The 20,130-nt window shown below is 45.3% G+C and overlaps 8 protein-coding genes across 8 annotated transcripts; 5 read left to right on the top strand and 3 right to left on the bottom strand. All coding sequences in view use genetic code 12, as the record gives it.

Moving 5' to 3' along the window:
• Nucleotides 1-5,236: 5,236 nt before the first annotated feature.
• On the top strand, nt 5,237-6,598 carry CJI96_0003644 (uncharacterized protein; the record flags this gene model as incomplete). Its single annotated transcript, XM_029033177.2, has 1 exon — nt 5,237-6,598. The coding sequence occupies one exon, from the start codon at nt 5,237-5,239 to the stop codon at nt 6,596-6,598; it is 1,362 nt and encodes a 453-aa protein (XP_028891769.2).
• A 322-nt stretch (nt 6,599-6,920) lies between these two features.
• RIB5 (riboflavin synthase) lies at nt 6,921-7,625 on the top strand (the record flags this gene model as incomplete). Its single annotated transcript, XM_029033178.2, has 1 exon — nt 6,921-7,625. The coding sequence occupies one exon, from the start codon at nt 6,921-6,923 to the stop codon at nt 7,623-7,625; it is 705 nt and encodes a 234-aa protein (XP_028891770.1).
• A 465-nt stretch (nt 7,626-8,090) lies between these two features.
• Nucleotides 8,091-8,678, top strand: PRE1 (proteasome core particle subunit beta 4; the record flags this gene model as incomplete). Its single annotated transcript, XM_029033179.2, has 1 exon — nt 8,091-8,678. The coding sequence occupies one exon, from the start codon at nt 8,091-8,093 to the stop codon at nt 8,676-8,678; it is 588 nt and encodes a 195-aa protein (XP_028891771.1).
• Nucleotides 8,679-9,226: 548 nt separating this feature from the next.
• PRP22 (DEAH-box ATP-dependent RNA helicase PRP22) lies at nt 9,227-12,546 on the top strand (the record flags this gene model as incomplete). The annotated part of the gene is made up of 2 exons (XM_054702132.1): nt 9,227-11,290; nt 11,326-12,546. 2 exons carry the CDS (start codon nt 9,227-9,229, stop codon nt 12,544-12,546), a joined length of 3,285 nt encoding a protein of 1,094 aa, XP_054558107.1.
• A 416-nt stretch (nt 12,547-12,962) lies between these two features.
• Nucleotides 12,963-15,689, top strand: CJI96_0003640 (hydrolase; the record flags this gene model as incomplete). The annotated part of the gene is made up of 1 exon (XM_029033181.2): nt 12,963-15,689. The coding sequence occupies one exon, from the start codon at nt 12,963-12,965 to the stop codon at nt 15,687-15,689; it is 2,727 nt and encodes a 908-aa protein (XP_028891773.2).
• A 61-nt stretch (nt 15,690-15,750) lies between these two features.
• CJI96_0003639 (DNA primase subunit PRI1) lies at nt 15,751-17,142 on the bottom strand (the record flags this gene model as incomplete). Its single annotated transcript, XM_029033182.2, has 1 exon — nt 15,751-17,142. The coding sequence occupies one exon, from the start codon at nt 17,140-17,142 to the stop codon at nt 15,751-15,753; it is 1,392 nt and encodes a 463-aa protein (XP_028891774.2).
• Nucleotides 17,143-17,887: 745 nt separating this feature from the next.
• Nucleotides 17,888-19,144, bottom strand: CJI96_0003638 (uncharacterized protein; the record flags this gene model as incomplete). The annotated part of the gene is made up of 1 exon (XM_029033183.2): nt 17,888-19,144. The coding sequence occupies one exon, from the start codon at nt 19,142-19,144 to the stop codon at nt 17,888-17,890; it is 1,257 nt and encodes a 418-aa protein (XP_028891775.2).
• A 679-nt stretch (nt 19,145-19,823) lies between these two features.
• CJI96_0003637 (uncharacterized protein) lies at nt 19,824-20,123 on the bottom strand (the record flags this gene model as incomplete). Its single annotated transcript, XM_029033184.2, has 1 exon — nt 19,824-20,123. The coding sequence occupies one exon, from the start codon at nt 20,121-20,123 to the stop codon at nt 19,824-19,826; it is 300 nt and encodes a 99-aa protein (XP_028891776.1).
• Nucleotides 20,124-20,130: the final 7 nt, after the last annotated feature.

The following is a 20,130-nucleotide window of genomic DNA, read 5'->3' as shown; positions in this document are numbered from 1 at the left end:
CGCCGATTCGGGACATAACGAGTGAGAACGAGTTTGAGCGAAGTTCAGACAGTCCGAGCGAAGTTTAAGCGACAATTAGCTGATGACTTTACTCAACTGAGCTTTTGTATTGACTGTGTAGAGCTGATGAAGAGCTTCGAGTTCCTGGTCTAGACTCACTGCTTGGTCGTTCACATGATGATGATTCTCAAAGGTAGCGAATGGTTTCAGTTCTTTATGGTCTGAGGGTGGTTTTGAGTCGCTCAGTTTTTCATTTCAGACGAGCTGCTAAACGAGTAAGCAACAGAGGCCAGAGACTCACTGTTCTCTAACAGTTAGTAAAATAGAAGCGCGTCACTCCTCGTCTCCCGCCAACGCAAACTTACGAAGAGTCCCACAAAGCGTGTCTAGCCAACTGTTGAGCAAAGTGGCCGAGAGCAAGTCCGTTAAATTCTCGATTTCTTCTTCCTCATTACGCTTGTCCACATCAAGCCCACGTCATCGATTCACAATGCGCACCGACAACAGTTCCGGCTTAATGTACCGAGCTGTGGCTCCTTCACTTTGCGACTCTCTCAAGTACACAAGATCTTGGAAAATTCCAATCAAAACCACCACAAGAGACTTGGTTACAACAACATCCAGAATAGCAATTCCGGCACTTACTTACTGAATATTTTGCGAGAGCCTCCCATTCGAAAACAACCGCAGCTCAGCGACGAAATCATCGACAACAGTCGACCCTTTAGAAAGCTTTCCATCTCGTTTCGGTACCTTCAGCACCCCGAACAGCTTCTCGATGGGTAAGACCTTGTTGCAGCTTGGCGTGGGTATAACATAACAAGCCTTACCTCCTCCTGTCACAGCTTTCATTGGGCTGTGTCTAAAAGCACCACCACGTTCACTGTATGATGATTCTTTGTTCTATCAAGCAGTGCATACTCTTTATGCCTTCAGGCTTCCGCCAAGCGTGTCATTCATTGCACTGGAGAAGGATGTCTCAAATATGCAGCGGCCTCTGTGATTTTACGGCATCTGAAGAATTACAGTTTGTTCATGCCGCCAAAATCTTTTAAATCCTTGTCCCTTTCCCTCTTAAAGGGCACCTCGGGGCAGAATAGCCTCGTGAGACGTTTTGAGCAAAATGAATCTGATGTGAAAATGAACTTTCCAAACTTGGCGCAAAATGAACATAGAGGGGCCTGTCATCAGGTACATAGCTCCTATGTCAAGAAAGATTTTGCAATAGCAAATGGCAGAAGCAGACCAGTCTGTACTTCAAATCTCCTGATCTGCTGTAAAGGAAATTATTCGTACGAGATTTCAGAGGGAGTAAAGCGTAAGACCATTGCAGATCAGATGAAATCATGCTTCTGAAGTGGACGAGTTGCCGCTCTAGTGATCATGACTTGTTGAATGCCTTGAGTATAGCAGTCTTATACAGTACACTCACCTGTTTGGGATCTCTTGGTCACGTGACTTGGGGTAAAGGAGATTGCAGCACTGCCGCCGTCCAATCACTCAGCGAAGAAAGACCAAACAAGAAGGCTTGGAAAAAGGAGTAATGCAGGATAATTTTATATATGTATCTAGGGATAAGGCGTGGTTGTAGGGTAAATCACGGAATGATGTCACGTGAGAAGAAAGAATTATCCTCTAGAGAAGTTTGGAATATTGGAATTCCTAACAATTTATAGACGAGATATGAGGACGTGTCAACCCCAGAAAAGGTACGTTTCATCTTGAATATTTGTACCCCACACTTCACCTGAAACTCGATGGTTTTCTCATCACGTGATGTTATATTCATGAAGAATAACTGAGTTGCCTGCAGGAAACAACAGAGGTCCAGGAATAGAGGTGATGGACGACATGTATATGGGTAGTTGAACTGTATGCTTAGGACGAGTGAATTACTCCATTGTGTGGATAAGGACAGAAGTCTCTGGATATGTATACACACACGGAATTAATCAGAGATAAAAGAGGTTGCTACCATAGCAAGTGATGGCGCCCAACCCCTAAAGCGGAAAGTGATACTATACTGTATGAGACAGCTATACTCAAAAATTCACTAACGTCTGAACATGACTGTGAACTGCATATTGTACAGCTTGTCTTCGCCACAGATGTACTGGAGTCCCGTATACCAGATTATCACGATTTGCCTTAAAGTATTTCAACACTAAAACTCAATGTTTTTTATATTCCAGGCCCAGGAATTTTCATAGTGTCCACAATGTACAAAATTCTCTTGCCGCCAGAAAGTAGATTACCAATTGCCCTCGAGAGTTTTGTAGATAGGGGACCCTGCAGACTCCTGTGTCATGATGTGTCATTCGAAAAGAAGATATAAATTCATTTTTTTTTTTTTTCGAAAACCCCAAATCTGTTGAAGTTGCACGATTCTTAAGAAGTCTCCAAAAAAGTATTCAATATGAAAGGCAGACTTCAAACAAGATTTGTTCTCAAGAAAACAAAGAATGTCAAACCAGATTTGCTAGGAAATAAAACTTTATTGGGGAGTTTTGACATAATTGCCGTTCGAAACCAGACCTATGCTTTGTTTGAGCTAAAGGATTCTTGTGAAACGCCTGACATAACGGAGCATACTTGTCTTAGTAAAGATGAAATCGGCCACGGGCCCTCGTCCAAGAATAGCGCACCCATCATCTTATACTGTATTCACGAAAACGAGTTCTATCACTCCCATCCATGCAAGGCTTGGCTCTCACGAGTTGATTATCGAGAGGTTGGAGCGTTCTTCAAGAAAGACGATTTTTATGCAAAGTCGCATCTTGTTCATCTGCCAATGTCAGACCTTCTTTATGGTAGAGAAGTATCTCCATGCAGAGCTACTGAAGTGCTTGAAGGAATAAGCAAAGAATCTATTTCCCTTCATTTAAGTTTCTTTCGAAGAGATTTGTGCTTTCATGAAACAACCGGTATTATCGCCCCTCATCTCAAGTTATCACGCTTTATTGACTTGGCATTGAAGCTGTCTTGCATCACCAAAACTTGTTCCTCGCTCACCACAATGAAAATAAAGGAATTGACAGTTGTTCTACAAGAGTTAATTGCGACACAAACCGATCATAAATTGAAGTACAGGCTATGCAACTACACATTGCTTCAGAAAAATCTTGATCAACTCATTAATTGGGATAAAAAAAAAAATGAATTTTCATTGAATGACCTTCTTGTTGGAGGTGAAATTCCGGCAGTGGGACCTTCTTATTTTTCAAACCATACATGGAGGACATATGGTATCAAAGTTGTCGTCGTTCTATCCATCGGAGGATCGAGGATCAAACTTTCGGTATTTAAGGAAGCTGCGATAGCTTGTCAAAATGAAGTGCATCGTGGGATCTCAAAGTATTCTCAAAGCCCGCCTAACAGACTCTTCGTCAACTTCGCCCAGTTCTCGAGATCAGGTCTGTCTCTTCACGATGTCTTTTCGCATAATCGTCGCGAGCTTTCTTCACACTCTCAACTAGGCTATCACACTGACACTTTTTTCAGAGGGGACAAAATTCTCGCTATAACAGTAGGGATGGCGGCAGCACCACAGAACTATCCATCCGCTCGCACGCCGCTTTTGCTCGAGATGCATCGCTTAGGTCTTGAAGATTTCGGAAACGAGCCCAAGTTGAATAATGAACTGTATTACATCATCTGTAAAGAGGTGACCCTGGGTAAGCTCCATAGGTTTCACTCTCACGAAGAAGAAAATTCATTTTTAGGAATGGTATTGATATTCAGGGAACATCAACAAAGATTTGAGTTTCCCTCGCGCCGATTGCCTTTTCAAGCTCATTATGGTGTGACCCGAAAAGGAAGTGGTCTCAGTATGAAGGGCAGTTCTTACAGACTCTTTTTACTGAATTATAGAGTTTTACTCATTCCAGGTGATGACTTGTCCATTGCATTCAAGCTTTGTTTAACTGTGGAAGCCCAACACAATAGAGCAAGGCCCGAAGTGGAATACAGCGTTCTAGTTCTGCAAATTGATTTGATGGAGATCATTCGTGGCTCAAATTCCAAGGGAGTTTATGCTTCAATAGAGAGAAAGCATCAACTTATGAAGAGAAACTATAATCCATCAGAGATGAAGTTGATTAATTCTGGGAGTCACACAAAAAGCTTTCCTTCTACCTGTTATAATTTCGCAATGCCGCTGTACGGGCCAACATTTTTTACAGAGGATCTTATCAGAACATACGAGCTCTTGTTTCATTTCGAACTAATGATTGGTGGAGAATCTGAACAAGTGCATTTTACCTTTTCGGTAGACCTAGCAGCAAATGATGATCCTGAGTCACACGACATACCACCCCCCTCGTAAGAAGAAGCAAATAATGATTCCAATCACGGCCTGAAGTCTCTGTTTTCTTTGAGTCGAATCCTTGGGAAATCCAAGGGATCTCTCAGTCCGAAGAAGCAGTGAAATCGAAAGTGATGCATGATTCCCACTAATTGTCCTGTCGTATAAGTTTATACTTTTGATGCTTCTTCTCTTAGGTTCACGCATAGTAGCTTTTGATGTACTCGATTTTCTGGCAAGATCAGGTACGATTTTACTCGAGATACTCATATGTACACTTGATTACCACGGTCGTGAAGCCCTAATGTTCGGTGTGTTTGAGTTACTCCAAGTGCCACCCCTTAATAAGAACTTCTGGTGAACACAAGAAAAGTCAATCCACTCATTCTTAAGCAGCTTACTTATTCAACTTATAAGCCATTGCCATAACGTACTTTTTATCCTGTAAGATTAAGCCTCATGTTTACTTGGCTGCAAATAAAGCTTTGGGTGAAGTATTTGTTGGGAATTGAATGGGGTCAAGAACACATACTTATATAATTATACCTCTGCTTCCCACAATTCTAATACCAAACCATTACGTGTTGAGCACTTTGGTCTCTGTTTCTGACATTCCCAATTTGGCAGCTCCACCAAATGTTTAGACCTTCCCTAATCCTATGTAAACGCCATACAAATCTGTTGGAATTACTTATTTTTGATTAATGAGAGGCTACACCAGTTACTTAGAATTACCTTGAGTTATTTCGCCTCAGCATTTGGGTATATAAGGTGGCCCTTTCATCCTCCTGGTGGATTTTTTTTCTCTTCTTCTTTATCTTTATTGAAGACCACATTTCAGACAAGCTTCTGGAATACTAACAACTTCAATAAGCACAGAGACTTTCACAGATAGTCTCATTCAAACACACACTAACGAGTTTACAAAAAAGGATGCAAAAATCACTCAGAGTTGAACTGTTGCAGGTCAACACCACCAACAACTCTAAGCAGCCTCAATGGGCCGCAATTGTGGGAGCTTCCAAAGGAGTGGGAGTTCAGACGGCGGGGGAGAAAAATGGAAGCGAGTGGCTTTTAGAGTCGCTGAAGATGCAGATGAAGCCTAAGAGTGAGCTTCAACACAAAAAGAACAAGACGCGAGGTAGCGGGCAGAGACATGAGGATGTGAAGCTGAAGGAGCCCAAAGAAAGACTCATTGCGCTGAAGGGAAGAGTCAGAAAGTGGCCAGCAAAGATTGCAAAGAAGGAAACGGCTGCTAAGGAGAGCTGGCCTACATTAGGTAGCACGATTCCAAATCAGACTGTTGAGAAATCAATCGGTCCAATGTGGAGCAAGGCTATTAGAGATGGAGATGTGAAGGCTGTTACAGCTGTGAAAATGGTGGTGAAGGTTGAGAGGGTTACAAAGGAGGTTACAGCTCCGTATGTGGCCCCAAAAAAGGCGTGGGCTAAGGTTGTCAAGGCAACAGAGCCAGGGAAGACTACAAAGAAAGAGGAGCCACAGCAGCAGGCTCCAAAGAAGGTGGTTCATGGTCTTTTGGGTGAAGCATGGAAGGAGGCACTCGATGTTGGTCTCAGGGGAGAAAAGTTGATGCCTGCTGCTCCTAAACGTTGCCATTCAGCTGTGGCTGCTTTCCACTACGAGGAGACTAATGCTGCTAGGGTTGATGCTGCTGACGTTAAGAAAACGCAACGGGTCTCCTTTTTGCCTGGAGAGTTTTCTTTCTTCAAGCACTTGTTGCTGGAAAAGAACAACAAGACCTACTTGCCAAATGACTTCTACAAGTATAGGGAATGGACCAACCAAAAAGAAGGTACCGTCTTCCTTCCTACTGATTTCTACAAGTATCGTGAGTGGACCCTCCAAAAAGAAAAGACCGCCTTTTATCCCAAGGATTTCTTCAAGTACCTGGAGTGGACGAATGAAAAAAAATACGTGACCTTCTTTCCTTGCACTTTCTTCAAATGCAAGGAATGGGTCACGGAAAGAAGAAACCCTTCTTTCCTCACTGGTGAATTCTTTGACATATGGAAACTCCAAGAGGAGGAGAATGTGACGGTATCCGGTGACTACAAAAGGAAATTGGACTTGTTGCCTGAGAAAATTGAGGCAAGTCTTTCCTGCTTTGAACTCGCGCCGGAATTGTCTTCTACAAAAACTACAAGGGAACAAAAACCCGGCATGAGTGACCGAAGTGTGTTTGTGACTGTTGTTGACGGCATGAAGAAGTGCTTCCAGGCGCCTGTCTTGTATGGCTTTTTTGCCTTGACCTTGTTGATGTGGCCACTTATTTAGTTTCATTTAGGAGTGACGGGGAGAAGGGGGAATAATGGATAGTATTTGATTTTTTCGTTGCCCTTTGTAAATGTGGTGATGGTGTATCTACTTCTGTAGTGCGATTGAGGGTAGGAACTTAACAAGTGGACATACTTCCACTCGATACTTCCAGTGCAAGAATTCACGTATGATATCAAAGAAATGGAGCCTCTTGAAGGCCAAATCATCTAGAACTCTAAAAATTCAATACTTTGTAGAGCTTCTTCTCTTGATGGTGTAAGGATGTCCCCATAGATAAACCACCGAGTGTACTCAGTGACTCAATTACTTCAATCTCACTATGTTCACGGGTCTTGTGGAGACGATTGGCACTGTTCTCGAGTACAATGAGCTCGACTCAACCTCTTCAGGAGGTAATGGTGTGCTGATGGTAATTGGCAACTGCTCTGAGATCTTGGGAGACGTCCATTTGGGAGACTCGATTTGCACCAATGGTGTTTGCCTTACCGTGACCGAATTTGACGAAAAGAGGAGTTACTTCAAGGTTGGGGTTGCTCCAGAAACACTCAGAAGATCGAATTTGGGGGATCTTCGTGTCAATTCGCCTGTGAATTTGGAAAGAGCCGTGACTTCGGAAGTGAGGCTCGGTGGACACGTTGTGCAAGGCCATGTGGATACAATTGCAACAATAACGAAAAAGGTTGCTGATGGAAATGCCATAGCTTTCACTTTCCAGCTCCGTGAGCGTGAGAACATCAATTACATTGTCGAGAAGGGTTTCATTGCCATTGACGGGACTTCCCTCACGGTGACTCATGTTGACTACGAGACCGCAGAGTTTTCCATTATGTTGGTGAGTTATTCTCAGGAGAAGGTGATCTTGTCCAAGAAAGAAGTGGGACACACGGTGAACATCGAGGTGGATTTCACCGGTAAGTTGATTGAGAAGCAGATCGAGTTGACCTTGGAGGGCCAGCTCAAGAAGCAGAATTCCCCTCTTGTGAAGTTGATCGAGGGGATTGTTGAGAAGAAGCTTGCAAAGTAAGTTCTGGAGAATTGGGGAAGCAAGGATGCTAGTGACGGAAGATTGCCTCAGTAAAAGCGATGACGAATTCATGCGTGTAACGGGAACAATAGAATGATACATCTCTAAAATGACGAATAAACGAGAAGTAACTTGTGATGTTGTGTGTATTACAAAACACCTAGAAAGAGCTGTTGTCTGTTGGCTGCAAAATGTGTCGTAGATGCGAGCGATAAGGGGTACGCCCCTAATAGCCATAATTTTGACCATAACAGACAAATCAGTATTATGATATGTACACCTACAAGCTAAGCATCACCTAGATCTCCTGGTTTAATCGACACACAACGTTCAAGGTCACCATAGTAACGATTAGTCCTTGTGTAGTGGCACACGTTATGAACCGCACACGACCCGTGGCAAATACCACCATACAATCTCAACCATAATCGAACTCACCCAAGAACCCACCTTCAACAACTCACAATGGATATCATCTTGGGAGTTAGAGTCCAGGATGCCACACTTGTTGCCACGTCCAAAGCATTCACCAGAGGAATCTCTGTTTTGAAAGATCTGGACGACAAAACCAGACCTTTGAACGCCCACAATCTAATGGCCTTCACAGGAGAATCTGGGGACACCGTTCAGTTTGCAGAGTACATCCAGGCCAACATCCAGTTATACAGCATGAGAGAGAACGACATCGAGTTGCTGCCCAAAGCAACGGCGTCTTTTGTCAGAAATCAATTGGCCACTTCCATCAGATCAAGAAAACCGTACCAAGTGAACGTGTTATTGGGAGGATTCGACACGAAAACCAACACTCCCAGCTTGAATTGGATAGACTACTTGGGTACTCAGACAGAGCTTCCCTACGGTGCCCACGGTTACGCAGCGTTCTACTGTGTGTCGTTGTTTGACCGCCACTACCGTCCGGACATGAGTGTAGAGGAGGGGAAGGAGTTGTTGCGGATGAGCTTGGCAGAATTGCAGAAGAGAATGCCCATTGAGTTCAAGGGGGTGTATGTGAAGCAGGTGGATGCCGAGGGGATCAAGGAGGTGGAGCTTTGAGATGAGGACGCCAAAAAAGCGATGTTGAGCTGTCAAGCTGCCAAACAATGAAGCAGCGAGTAGATTGACCTAGTGTCTCCAACGAAGATGTGAATACAAACAAGAGATGAGGGCACGAGACGTGACGTGGCCAGCAAGACGAATAAATGATAAAATCTGTGGGGGATGTTGTAGACCTTCGTGGGAGTGGATGGTCTTTCACTTTGAACTCCAGAAAGGCAAATGCTCGAAACTATTGTAAGGATGCATAGTGAATTGCTTTGTGGTATCTATAGTGGGCCACAAATGGTCATAGTAATGGCTGCGAAACCAGCGTACTGGTTCTCAAGTAGTCACCACCTAGAGAACAACAACACCAAACACCTATTATCATGCCACATTCCATTGTAGCTATAGATTTCAAGAATGATATACTATTTCTCCCTTTTTAAACTCGTAGGCTTCAACGGAACTTTCTGCCTGCTCCATACATGGGTGCGAAATCTAGCACATCTCTGATCCCATCTCAAACCCATCACAAATATCACCTCTCCACACGAAACGCTCAAATGAAGCAAGAGCTGCCAGATGCTGCTCAATCTTCTCTCCTAATAACGCTAGGACTGCTAGTGAACAAACATCTCCAGATTAGCGATGACGACAACACCATAGGCAGTTTCCTTGTTAAGCTCCACGAGACTGCTACATCTGATAATCGGGACAAAGAAGGGTTTGTGGCCTTTAAAGAGGAGGTGGTTAAGAATGGCGGCGATGAGTTTCCCAGTGACTTTCTACGAGCTGTGTACGATGCGATCATGGAAGAGAGAAGGGGAATAGTCAAGCAGGAGCCTTCAGAGAGATTAAAGGTAGATCTGAAAGTGAAACAAGAACCATATACACAAGTAAAGAGGGAAGATGATCTAGAACTGCAATTAAAGCAGGAAGCACTTAAGTTCCCTGGGCTAGCGCTACCGAATGGGTCTGTTGAGCGAGGTCAGACCGCCGTCAAATCTGAGTCAACCCAGATCACTCTGACCAGTGACCCTGTGCAAATTGGCAAAATATATAAGGGCACGGTTTCCAACATTGCTGCGTTTGGGGCGTTTGTGAGGCTACATGGAGCAAGGGGCGACGTTTCTGGTTTGTGTCATGTGTCTAAACTAGCATACGATGGTCGAAGAGTGCCCAAAGCAGAAAATGCCGTGAAATTGGGGCAAGAAGTGTTTGTGAAGGTAACAGCCATGTCAGATCGAGATCTGCGTGGTCGCCAGAAGATTTCCTTGTCGATGGTGGGCATTGACCAGCTTTCTGGAATAGACCGGCTGGATGAGGTAGGAACTGAAAGCCGAGGACGCACGTATCAACGTCAGCAACAAAAAAGGAGAAAATTAACGTCACCAGAGCGATGGGAGATCCGCCAGCTCATTGCCTCGGGCGCTGCACTGGCGGCAGACTACCCTGAGTTGAATGGGGCGAACGAGGATAAGGAGAGTCAGGATTTCGATGATGACGATGAGGCAGTGGACATCGAGCTTAATACAAAAGAACCGTCTTTTTTAAAGGGCCAGACTTCGGGGTTAGGAGCTGGCATGGGGGTCAACCCGTTGCTCATTTTGAAGAACCCTGAGGGCTCAATGAGTCGTGCAGCCATGAACGGATCCAAATTGGTAAAAGAGTTCAAAGAAGAGAAAGCGGAGAGACAGAGACAACTTGAAAGGGAGTCGAGGCTAGCACGAGATTCTAGTGATCCATTAGCTGAACTAAAGCGTGAGGAGATTATAAAAGATAAAGTCATTGCCGAGTGGAGACAGAGTCAACTGAAACAGCGGTCTGACTTGAAGAATTTACCCAAGAAATCAATACGTGAACAAAGGGAAAGCTTGCCGGTGTTTGCAATGCGGTCACAACTAGTACAGGCGATCATGGATAATCAGTTCTTGGTGATCGTTGGAGAAACAGGGTCTGGTAAAACGACACAAATCGTCCAGTACATTTACGAGGAGGCATTGAACATTGATGGTGAAAAGGAGAAGCTTATTGGCTGCACACAACCCAGACGAGTGGCTGCTGTCTCTGTGGCCAAAAGAGTTGCTGAAGAAGTTGGTTGCAAAGTAGGTGAGGAAGTTGGTTACTACATTCGATTTGAAGACGTGACTTCGCCAAAAACGAAAATCAAGTATATGACAGACGGTATGCTTCAAAGAGAGGCGCTACTCGATCCAACTATGTCGAAGTATCTGGTGATCATGTTGGATGAGGCTCACGAACGTACAATAGCAACCGATGTCTTGTTTGCCCTATTGAAGAAAGCTGCAAAGCTGAACCCAAATCTCAAAGTTATTGTGACGTCTGCCACGCTTGACCTGGGAAAATTTGCTTCGTTCTTCAATGATTGCCCGGTGATTAACATTCCAGGGCGTACTTTCCCAGTTGAAACACTATTTTCTCGAGAGCCTGAGCCAGATTACTTGGCAGCAGCCCTCGACTGTGTTATGCAAATACACATTGCAGAAGCTGAAGGCGATATTTTGGTTTTCTTGACTGGTCAAGAAGAAATCGATACCAGTTGTGAGGTACTCTACTCGAGAATCAAAACGCTCGGGTCTGCTGTTCCTGAGCTAATAATCCTCCCGGTGTACTCTGCCTCTCGTCAGATATGCAACTGAAGATTTTCGAGCCCGCTCCTCCGGGCGCTAGAAAGGTTGTATTGGCAACTAACATCGCCGAGACGTCTATTACCATCGACGGAATCCGCTACGTTGTTGACCCAGGCTACGTCAAGGTGAATGCGTACGACCCAAAGTTGGGTATGGATTCATTGGTGGTTTCGCCTATTTCGCAGGCGCAAGCAAACCAAAGAGCTGGTCGTGCTGGTCGTACGGGGCCAGGTAAGTGCTACAGGCTCTACACGGAACAAGCGTTCAAGCACGAGATGCTTCCAAACCTGATCCCGGAGATTCAGAGGCAGAACCTTTCACTTACCATATTGATGCTCAAAGCTATGGGAATCAATGATCTATTGAATTTTGAATTCATGGATCCACCGCCAGCTCAAACAATGGTTAATGCCTTGCATGATTTGTATAATCTCGATGCACTAGATGAACAAGGCTTTCTCACGTCTTTCGGTAGAAAGATGTCTGAGTTCCCGATGGAGCCGGCTCTTGCCAAGACCGTGATTGAGTCCACCGAGCTTGAATGCGTTGACGAGGTCCTCACGATAGTGGCGATGCTCTCGGTGCAATCTGTGTTCAATAGGCCCAAGGACAAGCAAGCAGCCGCTGACCAAAAAAAACAACGGTTTCATTCGGTATATGGAGATCACATCACGTTGCTAAATGTGTATCGGGCTTGGGATCTCAATGGCCGATCGGCAGGGTGGTGTAAAGACAATTTTATCCACGAACGAAGCATGAGGAGAGCGTTGGACGTGCGCAAGCAGCTCTGCCAGATCTTGTCACGGTTCAGGATCCCAATCACAAGCTGTGGATCCGACACCGTTGCTGTTCGAAAAGCCTTCTGTTCTGGTTTCTTCAGAAATTCAGCCAAGAGAGATCCCCACGAGGGACTTTACAACACCTTGGTCGACCAGACCCCTGTTAGCATGCACCCGCTGCTGGCGCTTTACGGCAAGCTGAGTGAGTACGTGATCTACCACACGGTTCTTGTCACCACCAAAGAATACATGCACTGTGTGAGCGTGATAGACCCTCGGTGGCTATTGGAGTTAGCACCGAGATTCTTCAAGAAGAGCGATCCTACCAGTGAGAAAAAGAAGAAAGAGAAAATTGTACCCTTGTACAATCGGTTTGCCGAGAACCAGGACGCATGGCGACTTTCATCCCAGATCGAAGCAAAGAAGCGGGCGTTGGAGCAGCTCAATCAATGAACAAACTCATGTTTATTCCTCTTTGGGTGCAAAAAGACTCCACCACCTATTTTCCTACGCCATTCCTGCAGCGAACAATGGTTGCGAAACATCCTCTCGGGCAGCAAGCTTCCAGAATGTGGAGAAGAAAGATCTGACACAGAATTGCATATTTTGCCAGCTTGACTCTCTCCGCACGGTGTGACCAAATACAGGCTTCCCTCGATCGCCACTAAATGATCTGATCCATGAAATTGTCTCCTGCCTCGCTACCACCCAATATGCGAGGACCTTTCGGTGGGACGGCGCTGCATACAAGCCAGTGTCCCTCACTTAGGCACATTATCCAAATGGGTTACCACCAGCCGCCTATAGCTTGAGAGAAAAGAACCGTATCCTTCATTGAAAGTATCATTCCAACCCGAACTTTCCCCGTTATGAAGGCTGCGAGAACCGCCATCTCAGACCACTTGAGCTTGTACTCGGCTGGACCGGGTTTTGCTGGCTCTGGCGTTAGGCTGCTTCGAAAAAGGTTCGACTCAAACGAGCCCATAACCCCAGCAGAGAACAAGTCCAATTCCATTCTACCCTGTGAACCTTTACACGTGCAAGATGGCTACTTGGTGGATGAACTGGGCCGGAAACGAGTGCTCAAGGGGATCAACGTGGACTCAGCGATGAAATACCCGACAAAACCGTTTATGCCATCTTACGAAGGGGACTGTCTGGACCCAAATAGTGTTTTCTTTGATGACGAGAATGTTACTTTTGTGGGCAGGCCGTTTCCCTTGGAAGAGGCCGAAATGCACTTGAACAGAATCAAATCGTGGGGGTTCAACACCATTCGATACTTGGTCACATGGGAAGCGATCGAACACGCTGGGCCGGAAAAATACGATCACGAGTTTGTCAAGTACACGATCGAGGTGCTCAAAATCATCCATAAAGTTGGTGGACTCTATGTGTTCATGGAGTGCCATCAGGATGTGTGGAGTCGGTATTCCGGAGGGTCAGGTGCTCCTCTTTGGACGTTCTATGCTGCTGGGCTTGAACCTGCCAACTTTTCAGCGACAGAGGCGGCCATTTTGCAGAACGATCCGAGGTTCGATCGGGCCTACGATCAAGAGTGCTATCCAAAGATGCTCTGGACAACAAATTACAAAAGACTCGCTGCATTGACCATGTTCACGTTATTCTTTGCTGGAAACACGTATTTCCCACATTTGAGGATCAACGGACAGAATATCCAGACTTTTCTACAGAAGCACCATATGAGGGCTTTGGGTCATCTTTGGTATAATGTAGTTCATTCGCTTCCTGAAATGGTGAAAGACGGGACACTCTTAGGGTTCGAATCCCTCAACGAACCCAACTGTGGTCTTGTGGGTCATTCTCACATGGGCCGCCACCCGGCAAACCAGCATTTGCGTCTAGACACTACTCCAACAGTTTACCAATGTTTCCGTTTGGGAATGGGGCTTCCGGTGGAGGTAGATGTCTACAAAATCACCGTTTCTGGCCCACAAAAAGACGGCTCTCGTTTGGTAGATCCAAAGGGAAAGCGTGCATGGCTCAGTGCTGAGGAGCAGCAGAAATACGATACAAAGTACGGGTGGAGGCGTTCTGGCTGGAAGAACGGAGAGTGTATCTTTGCAGGCTTAAAGATTTGGAAATGGAATAAGTTTGCTGATTGGGACAAGATTAATCAGATGCCCTTGGACAAGCGATTGGAGTTCAGCTACCAGGAGTGTCTGTTGCGTATGCCTAATTACTTCAATCAGGTGTCGCCAAAAATTTCCTTCAACGTTAAAGATGAAAGGCTCCCTGAGTGTATTGATATGCATTTTTTTATCAATCATTTCTTTGTTGAGTATTACAAGCGTTTTAAAAAGATTATTAGGTCTATCAGTCCCAATGTCTTCATGTTGATGGAACCACCAACGTTAGAACCACCCCCAGATCTCAAAAATGATGATCGTGGAATAGTTGACGAGAAGACAATTTACTGCCCTCATTATTACGATGGTTTGTCGCTCTTAATGAAAACATGGAATGATAAGTATAATGTCGATACTCTTGGCATCATGAGAGGTCGGTATCTTAATCCTGTGTTGGGACTTGTTGTTGGCGAAAGAGCCATTAGAAACTGTATTAAGAAACAGTTCTGTGAAATCGCCAATGAATGTCGTGAGAACTTGGGTAATATTCCAGTTCTTATGTCAGAAACTGGTATGCCGTTTGATATGGATGGTAAAAGAGCTTATGAAGACGGCAGATACACTTCTCAGACGGCTGCAATTGACGCTTTAGCAAATGCTTTAGAAGGACTGCGCATGCACCACACGTACTGGTGCTACACTAGTACAAATTGTCATAAGTGGGGCGATCGCTGGAACAACGAAGACTTTTCATTTTGGTCGCCAGAAGATAGAGATTTAGCGTTCGATGATGATGACACCGAGTCCGCCTCCCCTTCAAGGAGAAGCAGTGTGACTCCCTCGTTGAGAGCAATTAGAGCTTTGAAGGAGACAACCGGTTCGCTGTCAATTATCAAAACGAGATTGAACTATCACAAGAAGCGTTTGATGCCTCAACTCTTTAAAAAGCAATTTTGTGGTGACGAGGAAGACTTCGATGATGACGTTGAGTCAACTTTAGAAAACTCCACTTTGATTTCTGTGTCCAGTGACAACCTTCGTTACAAGCATATGAAGAACTGCTACCCTTCGCCAGATGGCCTTCGTGCTCCTAGCGCCGTTCTTCGTCCATTTCTTATTACATCGATGGGAGTTGTCAAGGACACAGAATTTGATATCAAATCGTCAAGATTTGCACTCACTTTGACTATAAAGGACAGACTAGATGATGAAACTTTAGAGAAATGCCCTACAGTCATATTCGTTCCCAAGTGGCATTACCCTTACTTGAACTATAATGATATTTATTTGACATCCGGCCACGTGAAGTACAACGAAAGGCTCGAGTATTTGGAGTGGTATCATTTTGATGCGGACGACGGTGCCCATAGCTGTTCCAACTCGTCGTCAACAGCCCGTACATCCTCTGACGATGAAACAATCATCATTAAGAACAATAGTGGAAAGTACGAGGATATCACCCAAAAAGACGAGGCCCTTCTCGGAGACATATGCACCATCACGTAGGCCCTGGATGAGGTAGAGAATACCCTATTATTGATTATGATAATAAAAAGTTTATGTTTAATTAAAAGTCAAGCGGATCCGGTTCTCTTTCTCTCTTCGAGCTGCTCAACTCCGCTTTAAGAAGACCACGAACGAAATCCGAGAAATAATTGACATAGGGCGCCAAACTCGTTTTATCGTAGTCGGGAACTCTAGGCGATTGGGAGGTCGTGTCTTCTGAGTCCAGTAAGGGTTGGCTGGAGTCCCTGTTGACCCGTTTGGCTTCCCATGTATCGATTTCATCTTGCAATTGCGATAGGTTGGGGGCATTCATAGGGTTGAAACCGTACTCTTCGTCGTCACTGTTCCCGCTTAGATTCTTTGTAGGGTCGAACGGAACACATACATTACCAGTGCCGGGATGGATACAGAAGGGAGACTTCAACAAGTGAATGAGTTGTTTCGACACCTCAATATCCAACCTTGGGTACATGTAATAAATAATGATTTCCTTCTTTGCCTCGTTCAACTGGCTCACTTGTGACTGGTGTTTGAGCACCTTCTGTGCAACAACATTAATGTCGTCCCACTTCGCCTTTGAGCTCGAGTACTTTGTCGACTCCTTCCATTTACTCTTCAAGGCACCTCGAAGAGCAGCATCTGGAATGAAACTCAAAAGTTCATCGACTTTCTTCCATGCGTCTTCGTCGGAGGAGCCTGAAGTAGCCCAAGGGTTCTGATCATCTAAAACCACGTCATGGAAGTGAGCTCGAAGAATGTCAAACGAACGCTCGATATGCGGGTGAAAGGGCTTCTTTATCGATAATGAGGTCTTGCCCATCTTATGAGACCTGCCACCCAAGACGTCCAAGTACTCCACGATGGACTTTCTGGTGGCCTCGTCCAAAGACCGTGCTCGTGCGTCACTGACCCAGCAATGGGCACCTCTTCTTCCCGAGAAGACCCATATGAAGTGATCAAAGCCAAAGTCCTCTTTTAAAGCGTGTGAAAGCACCTCAGAGGCAATCTTAATGAACTTCCAGCACTTCTTGCAGATGTCCGTGCCCGAGCAACACGTTCTGATCTCGTCATAGTCTGTCAAATCGATATCGAAAACAAGCTCCTTGGAAAGCGGTTTCATGGCGCTCTTGAGTAGGTTCCTCCTCTCCTTCGGATTCACCGCGTACACTGCGCCCACCTCGAATCTCGTAGGGTTCGCCGTCACCACCAGCTTCTTGAACTCTTCAGGAGATCCATACGAGTTGTATCTCTGATAGGCACCCGAACGATACTCATACGCAAACTCACGCATCGTGAAGTCCTTTGTTGGTTTGGGCAGGTGGTTCAACCACTGGAAAATCTGGCGAAACGGAAGAACGCGCTCGTAGTAGAAGAGCATATCAGCAGAGGAAGGTTTGGACAGCTTTTGGGGCTCCTCAGCGCTGAAGGAGGCCAACTTTGCTTCTGACTCCATGACGCGACGCGTTGTGTCGAAGATTATGGATGTGGGTGGGTGAAGTAAAATGGAAGGTGAAAAGTGACGCGGCTGTTAAAGTAAAAATTCGAACAGCTTTTCAACAGGATAAGATGGTTACCTAAGGCACTTAAGCAAACAGCGTGTTGTAGTAAATGGAGGATGATGATGTTTTGAAGAGCCTGTACTGAATAATTGAGCGCGTTTAAACGTCTACTTGACTTCTGCGGGGAAAAGCTTTGACGGATGACAAGCAGTCCAAAAGAGTCATTGCAGGAAGGCTTAAAAAGAACAAATGTATCTACTTTTGCATGGTTGGATAGTAGCTTTTGAAATCTCTGAGTGATTTTATCGCTATTTCCTTTTTATTGTTTGTTTTGTACCAAGTTTACTTTTTCGCAGCCATTTTACAATGTAACCTTGCATTCTTGTAAACTAGTAGATGATTTACATGGTATCGATGGTAACTATCCCCAATTGACGTTGCATTGGTGCCAACCTCAAGCTCTTACTTGAAGTTTATTGAGTTTGCTACTTATTTCGCTGCCATTTTGTAAGCAACTCCTACATCGTGGGCACTGTAGGCTCCAATAGTACACTTGAAAGACAATAAACCTGCTGAGTACTAAGTTTTGATCATTATGTCTCACGATACTTGTCATCGAATACCTTCTCTAGATTCTACACATCTCGTTTTCCACCTTGGCTAACTCTATTAATGTACATGTAATGCTAGTCCCTCTGTTTAAGCTTCTGGACGGAATATCAACGAAACGCCCTCGTCTCCAGCCGTGATCAATGCCTTGCCATTGTCGGCAATGGCAAAGTCCAAAACACCCATGTTGTGGCCCACACCAACAAACAACTCGTCTCCCGTCCGAGCGTCCCACTTGTACAATTTCCCGTTCATGCTCGAGCCCACAAGCACGGGCAGGTCGCCAATGAACTGGAGCTTGGTGATGGTGTCGTCCACCTTGAGGGTTCTCCTCAACCGCCACAGGTTGGAGTCAAACAAGAGCACATCGCCTGAAACAAGACCCACAGCCAAAAGTGGAACAGCTTTGTTCTTGCACCACGCAAGTGCCTCAATTGAGAGATCGGCAATGTCCTCGACATTCTCAATCGTCTTGATGTGCTGCACGATCTTCCCCGTCTCCAAGTTGATGATTGCCAACTGCCCGTCACGAGCACCAGCAGCAACAACAACGCCATGCAGCTTCAACGACACCCAGGGGCTCTCGACGCCCTTAAAGTCATCGTGTGGTTGCAACTTATACTGAACAGCACCGGTGAAGCCATTCCACATCACAATGGACCCATCCTCAGAAGCGGTCACCAAGAACAACTCATCTGTCTTTTCTGTGCCCACAAAGACACCAGCATTACATTCTAGCGTGTGGGAGAAGCCAGACATGATTTGAACAAGCGACTTCGACTCCTCGTCGATCTGGTACACCCACACCGAGCCGTCAGTGGCACCAAATGCAAAGTAAGGTGCTGAGGAGTGCACTGTGATCCACAACACCTCCTCGACTTCTTCCAAGTCTCCGAATTTCACCCACTTTTGTCCTCCCTTGGTGGACTTGTGCACCTGAATAAACCCGTTCATGTCTCCTGTCACCACAAACTTGCCGTCTCCCGTGAATCCTCCGCAAACCACACTTTCCTTGTGGCCCAGCAACTCTCCCACAAACCTGGGCGGCTGTGTGTGGGTCGTCCACATGTATGCTGTGTTGTCGCCACCTCCAGTGACCACCATAGGCAAGGATGGATGCTCGAAAATTGTGAAGATGGAGTCCTTGTGCTGGTCGAAATACGTCCATGAGTTGTTGGCAAGATCAATCTCTATACTTTCTTCGTTCTCGTGGCCATCCATGTCCATGTCGTTATCGTCGTTGTCATCTTGTGGGTCAGGACCATTGTCGTCTGCAACTTCCTCGGCGATATCGTTGATATCGACAAACTCCTCTTGATTCTCGTGCTGCTCTTCGTCGTGGCTCATTAGGGATATGTGCTAAAGAAGAAGGTGGTTATCGAGAAATGGAGATTTGTAAGCTCATCTCATCAACCTTTCTCTATATGTAGGTGATTGCCCACTGGGTGCAAAAGTGATAAGTGAAGGTCAGTCTGAAGGAGAGGAAATTCAAGGTGTAATTGTTGAACCGCTTAGATGCTACAATCCATATTTTGGTTGGTAACTGAAGTCTATTGAGTTGTTGTTGTATGTATGTGGGTCTGACTGAAAATCAGTGAGTGCATCAAGCTGCTGAGATGATAGTCAGAACCAATGGCAAATCATGCGTTTATAAAGTCTTAGTATAGTCTTTTGTGCAACATTTTAAAGCATTGTATGCTTTTGAAAATCATGACAACTGTCAACACTTGGTCAAGCAACGATGCAGCGGTTGCAACCGACTTCTGGCTTGGAGGTGATGGGGCCACAGAAAAAAGTCCCATTTCAACAGTCTAGAGGCAAAGCTTTTAAAAGCTTCGACTCCTTTGAGGCGTTGTGACTTTACCTCGTCCTGGTGCTTAGACATCCGCCTCGACAATGGGAGAGCACTTCAAGAGGTCGCTAACCAAGTCTCCTGAAAAGAAATTCCTCTTGCTTGCATAAATCACCGAATTAGAACACTATCCTTGTTCACAAAAAATCATCTGTTTCTACTGGCAGCGATAACTTACAACGCCATTCCCGTCATCACCTCCAACTGTCTCTGCAACTCCTTGTTGGCCTTCTTTCTCTGCTCGTCCTTCTCCATATCGCTCTTCAACCTCGCCACATCCAATGCCCCGATCTTCTTGGGGGCCTGCCCCAGCTGAGCGAGAGATTTGTGAATGTCTTGGATGTGATCCATGTCTTTATTGAGCTTATCGATTTGCGACTTGGTCACTTTTGCTTTTTGCTTCAAATTTTGTTTGGAAGCTGATTTTGCAGACTTGCCCACTTTTGACTTGCTTTTCGACGACTTCGTAGCCATAGCTAAA

The sequence above is a fragment of the Candidozyma auris genome, chromosome 3, assembly GCF_003013715.1.
Source record: "Candidozyma auris chromosome 3, complete sequence".
Lineage (NCBI taxonomy): Eukaryota > Fungi > Ascomycota > Pichiomycetes > Serinales > Metschnikowiaceae > Candidozyma > Candidozyma auris.
This window is presented reverse-complemented; position numbering and strand designations above follow the sequence as displayed.